Source organism: Maylandia zebra, linkage group LG11, assembly GCF_041146795.1.
Source record: "Maylandia zebra isolate NMK-2024a linkage group LG11, Mzebra_GT3a, whole genome shotgun sequence".
In the NCBI taxonomy this organism is placed as follows: Eukaryota; Metazoa; Chordata; class Actinopteri; order Cichliformes; family Cichlidae; genus Maylandia; species Maylandia zebra.
Window position 1 is genome coordinate 11703899 of NC_135177.1, and position 12054 is coordinate 11715952.

At 40.6% G+C, this 12054-nt stretch overlaps 2 protein-coding genes across 5 annotated transcripts in view; one reads left to right on the forward strand and one right to left on the reverse strand.

Annotated features, from left to right (window-relative positions):
• Positions 1 to 3135, forward strand: part of adcy2a (adenylate cyclase 2a) — a 63781-nt gene extending 60646 nt beyond the window's left edge. For all 4 annotated transcript variants that reach the window (XM_004565116.3, XM_076889785.1, XM_004565115.3 and 1 more), the window contains one exon: positions 672 to 3135. In XM_004565116.3, coding sequence (XP_004565173.2) covers positions 672 to 824 — 153 coding nt within the window. In that variant the 3' untranslated portion in view covers positions 825 to 3135. The remainder of the gene's footprint in view (positions 1 to 671) is intronic.
• The window catches only part of dnah5 (dynein, axonemal, heavy chain 5), a 104185-nt gene continuing 95256 nt past the window's right edge, over positions 3126 to 12054 (reverse strand). Inside the window, exons 83-87 of the mRNA XM_076889783.1 lie at positions 9818 to 10033; positions 8893 to 9105; positions 7259 to 7411; positions 4988 to 5219; positions 3126 to 4019 (exon numbers count right to left, since the gene is read on the reverse strand). Of these exons, the coding sequence (XP_076745898.1) occupies positions 3868 to 4019; positions 4988 to 5219; positions 7259 to 7411; positions 8893 to 9105; positions 9818 to 10033 (966 nt within the window). The 3' untranslated portion in view covers positions 3126 to 3867. The remainder of the gene's footprint in view (positions 4020 to 4987; positions 5220 to 7258; positions 7412 to 8892; positions 9106 to 9817; positions 10034 to 12054) is intronic.

The following is a 12054-nucleotide window of genomic DNA, read 5'->3' on the forward strand; positions in this document are numbered from 1 at the left end:
CAGAATGGTTTTTCAGCTGCTGCATGGCATGTGGCTGTGGCAATCATTCAGTCTTCAGAGGGCTGTATTACATTTCGCGGCCTGTACACATTTGATAGAGCCATCTGCTGTGCAGTGCGGCACAACTACAGGGCTCGCAATTGCATTCTATGATTTCCGGTTGATATTTTAAGACAGATAGAAGGCAGAAATAAGACAATTTCTTTTAAAGTAGCATTGATATTGCCTACCAGAATGTCACTTTTACTCATGGTAAAATTCCCAGGCTTTCAATGTTGTTTGCTTGTTGTTCACACAGTATTTCATCTTTGTGCTTTGGGAGTACTCTCTCGCTTTAACTTACACATTGAATTTTTATGTTTTTGTTTAATTCATCTATTAACGACCGAATCCAAATATGCACCAGTGTTGGCAACTCTGCTTGACTCACACATTTTGCTGTTAGGGCTAAAAATGAACGTAAATGTTAGACTTTAAACAAGAGGTATCCAACCGCAATCCTGCTGTCAGTGGATTTTAATGAAGCACTGCATCGAAGAAGAACCGTTTACTGATGAGTTAATGGTCAGCAGAATTTTCCCGTGGACAGCTGAGTATTTTTGCCTGTAGGAATTTAATTCAGTCATGTAAGATGAGCAAAATGGTCATCACCCATCTGGTTCTCCCTGCAGGTGACGGAGGAGACGAGTGACATCCTTCTAACCTTGGGGTACATGTGCTCTTGTAGAGGCATCATCAATGTCAAGGGCAAAGGAGAGCTTAGGACCTTCTTTGTGCACACGGAGATGACTCGGTCCCTGTCACAGGGGAACGTAATGCCCTGAGCCTGATTTACACAGGCACGAAGACTTTTGTTTCAGATTGAAGAGGTTTGAATTTCTCAGTGCTGCTTTTATAAAGTGTGGGGCATAAAGGGACCTGATCTACAAGGAGGTAAAAATCGGATTTACTGTTGCGTTACAAATTACCTATGCCACAGCTGTAGTATACATTTTGTCACTTATGTAACTGTAAGTGTAGCATGTACAGGAGATAGGCAGTAACACCTAAAAATATACTGTAATGTGAATGTGGGAGCTGGAAAAAACACAGTTGCACAAGTCAGTCTGATGTAATAATGTACAAGTTCAATGAGAGTGAAAATCTCCAATGGGCTGAATTAATATTCTGCCTCAGTTCTGGGAGGCTTGTGGTAGTTGCTTTATCATAGAAACCCCTTATCAGCAAGGTGCATCAAAACCTATCTCACCCTACAGGATACAGTTTGGATGCCAAATAACTTTTGACTCTGCATGCCCCTAACATGGCAGCATTTCCAGAGTTAGGAAGACAGTTTCTTGTCTTTGTACTTTTATCTGCTTTAATTGCACCATTTACCAACTCTTGGCACCAAACATTTTCATTGTTCTACCATTTTTTTTGTGTACAGACGCCAACAACTACGTCACAGTTTTGGCTGGATTTGTTGAGCTGCTGTTCTCACTTGAAGGGGATTTATGTGCGTTCTCCGTTTGGGAACTCGTTGTTTGTGTTATTTAAGCACCATATGAATGCAGAAGAATAACTGCATGGCAACAATTTTCAGCAGAGTCTTATAAAGACTTTGGCGCCCCAAAGATAACAGAGGGTATGAATTAACCACTAACTTTTACCTGCTTCCCGAACTCAAGCAAAGTCCTAGGGTAACACAAAAGGCCAGAAATGAAAAATCTGATATTAAAATGAAAGCAAAGGTCAAACCAATACAAGTGAAAATGTCACAGCCACTGTTGCAAAGGTAAAATGTGTCTTGTTAAGAAGAAGAAAAAAACCAGCCAGAAAACAAGGTGTACCATGTGTACATAAGTCCATCGACCTTGTTAGAAGCACCAAGTCTTAGATGTATTTTACAAACAGTCTAGGACTATAATAGGAAAAACAAATGAAAAGTAGAATCGATGAATATATTCTGATATTCATGCAGGGTGGTGTTTTCCAAAACAGTCTTTCCAGTTTCTCCTTGGCTGCATTGACTGACGTGATTAGGACATTGATCAGATTTGTCAGTGCTTGCTGAAAATGGAAAATCTGGGGCCAGTTGCATAAATGACTTGAGATGTGTACAAACACATTGCTTTCATGCAATTTATAACAGGATGTGCCGTAACAATGGACACCCTTTGCACACTTAAAAACAGGTGTACATAGTTGGGGGTGTTTTTTTTTTTAGAGCCACAAGCAGAATAAATAAGAGATTAAAATGAAAACATGAATGATAAACCTTTCTGTAAAATCATGCGTCTTTTTCTTCCAAGTTTTCTTGGATGATCTAATTAGGAAAAAAATCCTCAACGGTGACTTCGTAATGTTATTTTCAGCAGTTAAATATGTAGTCTGATTCAGTGTGAGTTAAAATGACCAAAAAACCGTGACAAACACACATTATGAAGGTTACAATTTTGCCATCATTCATCCAGATTAACTGTAAGGTCTGTATGTTACAGTAGAAAGCACCTTGTTGTTGTGATTTGGCACTGTAAGCCTAAACTGAATTCATGTGACGGATTGTCATTTAAATACAGTTTACCCAGCCTTTAAGTTAAAATAAACAGCATACATTAAAGCTTCTCTAAGGTCCTGCACTAAAGTAAATTCCTTCAATGTTAAAGTGTTAAACTGTTATTTCATCTTTGGATCCAGTTTGCATCTGCACATGAGCTCATCTCTCTTTTTTGTAAATAAAAGCTGATTTGAATGTGGGAAGGCGGGACAAAGGTTAAAATGGCATCCAGACACACATAACATGACACATTTGGTGACTCTACAAACTGTGCTATAAAATGTTTTATCTTAGCATGCACTTTATATTGCGACCCTGACAGAAAGACTGCAGACTTTTGTTTGTGGGTACACAGTTTTATATGCACCTGGCCCCGGTGAGCCACAAAGATTTACAAAACAGGTTCAATTAAAAAACTACAAACATTTAAGACTTTCTTGGGAAATCCATGCCTGACCTGTGTACAGGGTAGCTTTAGATCACATATGATATGGTGGTTTTGTAAGAAAAGAAAATACTACCAAAAAAGTGTTTTGATGTTTTGATGATGCAAGTTGTTTTTTGTAAAAACTTAATTAAAATTTCTATGTATTTCAGTGCTACAGTGCCTTTATTTACCCTCAGGATTCTTCGAATATGACAAGCTCAGTTCATTAACATGTCAGGATTTGTAATGAAAAGCCGTACAGTACGTGCTGAACTGATATTATTCGTCAAATGAAACTGGACTGTGTGAGTAATCAAATGAGCTGACGATGTCACTATAATACATACATCATAACTAGAATAAAGGTCTTTGGTTTACCTTTAGAATACTGTACAGACTTGACACTGGGTGAGCATGCAGATGGCTACGATATGTCTGGACTTTAGGGTGTAAATTATTTCAAAAACAGATCATTTTGGTCCAACTAGTCTGAATGAAAAGAGGAAACCCAAAGAGACAGGGGGCTTCATACCAGAGTATTCGAACATTTACACAGGACCTTTAGCAGCCACACTACAGACGTCTATGCTTCTGTTGACCTCAAGCAAAAACAAAAAACACTGACATGATGTTTTTGAACGTGCTAATTCTGGGTCTGACCTTGGCCTGACTGCACAGAAACACCCAGTATCTATCCACAATTCCTGACACTGACTGTAAAAATTTGTTAGTCACTTTGTTTGTTCCTTTACTATGGAGCTGCATATTTCCCTAATACAGAAATGATGCTAAAAATAGATTTAACCTTGATGAGAGCTTTTTAATCCTGCACACTTAACCATCCCTATAACTGAGGGAAAATGAATAATGGCTGTATGTGTCAGTGTTCAATATGAAACAGTCATTTGACGTCACAAAGGAGCGCCACTCCACGCAGGATCCAGTATTCTGGAGGAAGGGAGGTTTTCAGGTCTACAGCTGCGATGTAGTTTACATCTGTCCTGGTGGGCTTCTTGTAGATTGGACAGGAATAGAGGCGGGAGTCTTTTACACCTGCAACACAGAAAAGAAACACGGCATTTGCTGCAGAAAGTGGAAAGAGAAAAATCAAAAATGGCATTTTTCATGAAAACTAATGAGAGAGAGCAGCAGCTGCCAAACTATGCCTTAATTGTGTTTCTAACTAGAATCATTTCAATTCAATGAAATATTTACATCAGTGCAGAGATGCCACTGGGACACCCAGCTGTGCTCAAAAGAAACATCTGTTTTTATGTAGTTAGGAATCAGCTCGAATTAGGAGAGCACGCTTATTACCCAGTACTCCCTCAGCACCATTTTATAGTTCTTTAGCCAGTCTGCTGCTTGTTTTGCTGTTAGTCTGCCAGTAGAATAGCAACAGCAGTGCTCCTTGCTCATGCATCAGCAGGGAAAAAACTAAAAATAATTTTCTCAGAGCAAACAAACAGGCTTGTTGTGTCTTTACAAATGACACTGTATGTGGACAAGGATGGAACTAATCCCTTTGCATGAGTGAAAATTAAGTAGAGCAGCTTTCCAACCTCTTGTACCTCATGCCTACACACGTGCACGGCACACACACCAAGCACTTGTCTACTGAAGCATCCCTTTAGCAGTCTCCTTTGCACTGACACACTCAAACGTAGCAGGCTGCCTTCGTATGGGAAATGCTGGGAGGGGACGTGGTGTAAACAAACTGCATTATGCATATCATTAGTTCATTTCCCAGGAAGCCTTGCTCGCAGGCATCCATGGGGGTCTGTGTCTGTCTGAATATACGTTGGCCTTATCCAGAACAAACACTGTGCCACATACTGCTGGTAATCTATTCCCAGACAAAATAAATAACACTTATTCTGCTTGACATTTAAATGTTACATCCAAGGAGTGACTGTGTGGGATGCAAACATTGAGAAGACAGGTAGGATATAAAGCTGCTCCACCAAAAGATTTGTTTTTTTTATTTCCCCTCCACACTGTTCCTAAATAATATAACTCACCATTATTCTCAGCATACATCCTGATCACTGGCATCATCTCAAAGAGAACTTTGGGTTTGGAGTCAATAAGTTTGCAGTTGCGGCGGTCCCAGCCAGCTCCCTCCAGGTAAAGACCATAGACGTACACTCCCTCTGTGGGCGGCTGGTTGATGTCATCCTTCATCCACTTCGTCACCTCGTTGCACAGCACCATGCGGTCCAGGGCCCAACCCTTGTTCGCCCGAGTGATCTCCTGCGAGTACATGTGAATGGCACATAAATGACAGAAGTGACATTTTGAAATGGTTTTCCCACATGAAAATCAATTTTGATAAAAGGTCTGTAACAATAGGAACACCAAAATACACTACTGGGAGATAAGTGAACTCCATCACAAGAGTTGTTTTGTGAGATGATGTTGCAAAAGGAAAAAAAAAAAACTCCAGTATGACAAATTAAGTGAAATGTGAGTATTTTATGGCCTCAGTCATTTTATTCTCATTTTCAAGTTTAAAAGAAGAAATCCTTAGTGGGCAAACTTGGGAGAGACAGAGACTGATAACAAATGACAAAGGCAGGCACATACCCATCTCAGATAAAACAAGCTAGCAACTTCAGGCACATTACACAGAATCAGAGAACAATGTAGGTAGTTTGTGATGCCTGTGGGATAATAAAAGTACATCTCCTGAGACGCTCAGTGGTAGGACTGAGGGCTATATTTGGTATCTATCAGTAGTCAAACAAATCTCTTCTTAGTAAAATACAGAAATCTACATCCTCAATATTTCCTTTATCCGGGTGAAAGATCCAGGCTCTTCAAAATATTCACTTGGAAGTAGAATCCTTTACTCAGTGCATACTGCAACTCTCAGGTCTACACTTCAGTTCATTTTCACTGTTACTGTATGTAATACGACTCCTGTTTACCACCAAATTCAGTTAAAAACACACTGATTTAAGCCACCAATCAAAGTATATGTTCAGCAAACTATTAGATTCAAACCCCCAAGATAAAAGTTCAGTAGCATGGAGGAATTGTTTACCTTACAATGGTAAATGGCCTGTATTTATATAGTGCTTTTACTAGTCCCTAAGGACCCCAAAGCGCTTTACATATCCAGTCATCCACACACACATTCACACACTGGTGATGGCAAGCTACATTGTAGCCACAGCCACCCTGGGGCGCACTGACAGAGGCGAGGATGCCGGACACTGGCGCCACCAGGCCCTCTGACCACCACCAGTAGGCAACGGGTGAAGTGTCTTGCCCAAGGACACAACGACCGAGACTGTCCAAGCCGGGGCTCGAACCGGCAACCTTCCGATTACAAGGCGAACACCCAACTCCTTGAGCCACGATCGCCCCAATCGTGGCTTGTATCATTACAAGAGCAATGATACAAGCTTGAGCCTGCACTCAATTATCTTCATATACATGAGCTCTTTAAATATTTGTTGTATTGCTCCTGTCCTGTTTCCCCTCCCTGAGCCTGGTTCTGCTGGAGGTGTCTTCTTGTTAAAAGGGAGTTTTGTCTCCCCACTGTCACCAATTGTTTTCTCAAAGATGGGTTGTCTGATTTTGGGTTTTTTTGTTTCTATATTATTGTAGGGTTTTTACCTTACAATGTGAAGCACCTTGAGGTGACTGTTGTTGTGATTTGGAGCTATATAAATACAATTGAATTGAATTAAACATTACAGCCTTTCAAAACTGATAAATCACTGGATTTGCTAAATAAATTATTTAACATTCAAAATCTCTTCAAGTTGTAGATCCCATCTGCTCTCACTTTTCCAGAAAACTTTAAACATACATTTGCTGTCATGTACTTGTGATGCAAAATTGGAACCACAGATGGCAGGAGTAAAGTACAGGTATAATACAGATGTTGTTCCCCCATAAAACTATTCCCACTTTCTGCCAATCTACCAGTATTGGCCAGATCAGAGCACACAAATGGCACCAATAGATAGAAATGGTCAGAGAGGAAGACTAGGAACGGCAATTTCATACAAAAATTGCCATTTACCATGCTTGTGCCTGCAGAATTCACAACAGGGATAGGATTTAAAGACAAATTCAGCATATTGTCTGAATGCAAAATGAATTTCATGCATTGTAAAAAAATAACTACTACTACTTGCAGGTCCCTGTGTATGTGTTTGTGTCTGTGCATGTTTGCATGCGTGTGTAAATGTGGCTGTGTGCCTGCTTCTCCCTCTGCGTGCCATCTGGTCTTTTCCCTTGCTGTGGGTAAATGGTAGGTAGCCTGATGTCGTGCGTACCTGTCTCATGGCTGTCAGGAAGCCCTGCGGGTTGAAGAAACCTGTCATCCAGAAGCAGTTGGGTCTCCCTTCAAAGATCCAGGCCTGGAACTGACGGTTCCGCTCAAGCAGCTCCGTGAACCAGAACCCCAGGGTGCTGGAGGCCCACGATGACTGAAAACAACAAGGAGACAGACAAACAATAACATGAGCAAAAGAGTACAATAAAACGCTGAAACATGTCATCCAGGTGGCTCTGAGAAGAAAAGGGGAGATAAGACATGGATTATGAAACATGGTGTGGGCAAGTGAAAAAAAGAGACTTGACACAATGGAAAAAAAAATACAACAGAACACAATAGACTGGAGGCAAATGATTCAGAAAAAGGATAAAACTGCAGGTAAAAGAAGTCGGCATTGCAGCCAGGAATCCCATTCCAGTCTGAATTATTCTAACAATGCTGTGTTTGTGAATGCAGCCTGACTGTCAGCTAAATAATTCTAAAAAAAACAAAAAGCCCTAAAAAAAGTCCTAGCTTTTTATTGTTTGCTTTAGTATGGCATCAGAACAAAGTTTCTTATTTCCATTTCCTTTATCACTGAGATGGATTTGTGTGCTGTGTATACAATTATAACAATGAGTACATTAATAAAAAAGGAGCACGAACACGGCCCAAACGACAAACAAGTTAGAGTTTGGTCTGATAATGACAATGTCCCTTGTAAGAGCATCAATTATCCCGTGTGCTACAACTAAACCTCAAGGACACTAAATAACAAAGCTGATAGCACTAAAATCTGATCTGAGGTATTAATTTGTGCCTCTGGGCCATCTAGTACTCTGTATTGAATAGTTGTTAGAAGCTTTCACCGGAGATAAAATGATCACCTTTCATAGGACTGTTCAATATAACGATATATATCGGATGACGATATAAAAACGTCTATAATTTCATTTTACGCTATCGTTTGTTTCGTAGTGTCGCAAAATAAACTGTTTACAGCAATATTTTTTCATCGTTTTGATGGTCACTGTAGTGGCTATATTCATTTCTTAAATTTCTCTCTTTCTCTTATATTTAATATAACCACACTACGGATGGACAAGCACCTGTTTGTATGCGTTGTCGTTAGCAACAACGACGGTAAAACCATCGCGTGTCCGCTTGTTTATTTTCCACATATAAAAATTTTTTTTTTTCCACAATAAAGCTCAAGATCCTATTGAGACTTTCCAAAATAAACTGAATCATATGAAAGAGTATGCAGTGTTTATGGATGAGAAGCAAAAAAGAGCCGTCAGGTGCTAAAAAATAAACCTTAGACTCAAACGTTAGAACAGGCTTTTCCCCGCAGCACGCCGTGTAATAAATACTCACAAAAAAAAAAAAAAACGGCGGCCGTTACAACTTATGTCTAAAAATGTATAGTTTCATGCATCGGTTAAAACACTGGACTGCAGGTACACGGTGCCCAGCTGGAAACACTTCAGGCAAGTTGAGCTGCCCGAGATTCACAGAATTTACAGAAAATGCTACATTCTTTTTACACATACAAATCCTGATTTACAAGTACACAACTCATTTACAAGTACAAAATATTTATGACCACAATTTGAGCCCATACATAAACTCACAGTGATTCTCTCAACTGACCTTCTTCCAGCGTGCAGGAATTCGTGCATCGTACATGCAGTCCAAGGCATCCCGCAGGTTCTCACTCATGATGATGGTTCCATCAATAGCCAGCTTCAGGTCTGTCAAGGTGTTTCGGACAAGAACTATGATCCTCTGCATCCGATCGACCTCCTGACGCAGAAAGATGTTCATAGGCTGGAAAGGACCCATCTTCTGAAGATGCTCTCTCACCTGGTTTTATTAAGGCAGAAAAGATTATATCAACAGAGATGTGTAAAAACACACCATCTCATTATGTGGAAATGTACCTGGGATCACTAAAGTTTAATATCTACTCTGGAAAAACTGTATTTAAAGTGGAGCTTTATGCTGCATTTTTCATGTTCGTAGCTACTACTGTTGTTAGTATTGGTGAATTCATGTTTGCTTCACTGAAAATGAAACAAATATAGGAATGAAGATATTCTGTATTTCTGACGGGCCTTTCTGCTCCACATGCAGGCTGTATTCATTTTAAAACATCTTTTAAAAAAAAACATTTTTTCCTATTATGGAGGCCTTTATGCGCTGTGTGAAGAGACAGTCACGCAAGCAGCAGTGAAAGCGGCATTCGCGGGGTGAGTTGTGAGGTGACAGTTTTCCATGATGAGCTTTGCACCTCGCCTCAGAAAAGTCACACTCTCACCTCATTTTTTTCTTAGCGACAAAAAAAAAAAAAAAAAAAGCGGCGACACAGCCACCAAAATAAAACAAGATCCAGCTGCATTCACACACACTCCTTTCTATTTCTGGTCTTCTTTACACTCTACTGTCAAAAACACTACACCCCACCTCTCCGCCTGCACCAGCCACAAGGAGCACACAGCACACAAGGTGAGTGGAGTGACATTGCACATGTTGCTTTGCACACTTCGCTCTGCAAAGCAAATACACATAGGCTTACTTCAAAAGGTACGTAGTCAGGAGGCAGTTTTTCCAGCATGTCGTCAGCCAGCCTGGACACTACAGATTCTCTGGTTTCTCCTCCGCCTGATGAGCTGTCTTTTGGCTGAATGCTGAGGATGGTATCCAGTACGTCCTTAGCAAGTTTACTCTGGAAGGTTATGTCTGCGTTTGGGTGCAGCCCAAACACCTCAGGAGTGTCGTAGGCTGGGAGACCCTGAGAAAGAGGAACAGTGATGGTTAGCGAGGTTGGTTGCATCACTGAGACAAATCTATTCAGACAGGGAATGTCCATGGTGCATTCTCTTTACTTTCACAGTAAGCACTGTGAAAGCGTCCCATGGAGCATCTTTTCATTCCTGCAATAGCGGAAACCTATCCTATACAATATGGAACGGTTGAACTACTACCTGCTTTTTGGTTTAATTTTGTTTTTTTCCCTGGTTTTCAAACTGCTACTTCATTGGACTGCAGTTTGTGTCACTGCTAAGCTCGTTGTTGGCTAAGTTGGAGGAACAAAAAGCAAGCATCTCCACTGGAACACGTGGAGTTACCAGCTGCTTCTTTTCACCCGTTAAAATGACTGTGGGGGGTGTGACACAGAGGGGATTCATACTAGTTCTAGTAAAAGGCCGTTGGCCAGCTACTATAAAGTGAGTGCAGTGAAAAGATCACCCACAAGCTTCCCACAAACACAGCTAAATGTATTCACTGGGCACATTAAAGAGTCACTACTCTGTGGTGATGGTTAGCTCTGCTTTCTGTGTTGCTGCATGTGAACATGGACAATGACGACAAGAAACTTTTGTTGTGATTTGGCGCTATATAAATAAAATTGAATTGAATTGAATTGAATTGAAACTTGACAAGTTTAAAATCCTTTCTTTGTCTTTTTGTCAACAAATGTGTATGTGCTGAAATTTTTCTATCAGTCCTTCACAAAGAGAGGACAGACTGTCTATTCTCTCCAACTCGTAGCTGACTGCTGGCTCTTCTTCCCCACGCACTGCTGCGTTTGTACTGGTGCATCATCAGGAGTGGAAAGGCTCTGTCCCATCATTTTTCCCTCAAAGACACCACAGATGATTTTACCAGCGAATGCCATCGCAGATAAAATGGATGAAACAATGTATTTGATAAGGAAATACCCATTTGGAAAAGTAAATGAATTAAAAGTGCTGATTAATAAATACATTTACATGTCTTGGTGACTGCAGCTGGAACCTTGGCAAAAAGTGTATGTGTGTGTGTGGAATGCTAGCTACCAGCATTCATAATATAATAGTTACAATAGCAACAGTAACCAGGGGGGTGGGGCTTAAATGACAGAACAAAGACAGGCTACCATGATGTCACATGCCAGGCCACCATGATGTCACATGCCAGGCCATAAAAATCTATAAATAGGGGTGCCTCGACACACAGTTGTAGAATTCCCTTGCAGGTGATTTTAAGCTAGCGACTGAATTGTGTTTTCAGATGAAAGCGCTTATAACCTTCTCCCAAAGTAGAGTGAGTACTCTTCCTCCACCCAAACCTAAAATGTATATTTCTAAATACAGGGAAGCAATTGTATTAGAAAATAAATATAAAAATGAACACAGGACCATGGTGCCAAGAACAGTTAAGGCGCCATCTCATCGCGAAATGTGCCCACAGAGGCCAGAAGGCGAAAAACCTGAACACACATTCAGGAAAAAACCAGAACACACAGGCATGAAGAAAGTCATGGCTCAACCTGCTTGTGTGGATACACGCAAAGGGGACAAGCAGCTCCTTGAGAAATCTGGACTTGTCCCCTTTTATTTACAGAAAAACGATTACAGAATCGTTCCAGGCTACCTGCGTAGAAGAAAGGCAGAGAAAGAAAAGGCTAAGCAGGACAATGATGCCTGGTTAACAAAACAACAGGAAACAGTTAAACCACTGGCCGAACAGGAGAAACAAAACATTCTCCAGGGCCTAAAGAGGAGGTTTAATGAGCTAAACTTTGAATATCAATCCCTCCCTTTTACTATCTCCCCTTCACAGCACAAAAAATACAATTACAAAATGTTTCTCGAAGAGGCAATGAGTCAAGTTGAAAAAGACATTGCCCTTTTTGAGGAACATAAATACATTTACGTAGGCAGGGAAGATGCATCTGACGAACAACAGTTACAGCGGACTCCACTGCCACCCATTAGACCGAAAAAGACAAAGTTGACACCCGCTCCTCAAGTCACACAACCAACGAAA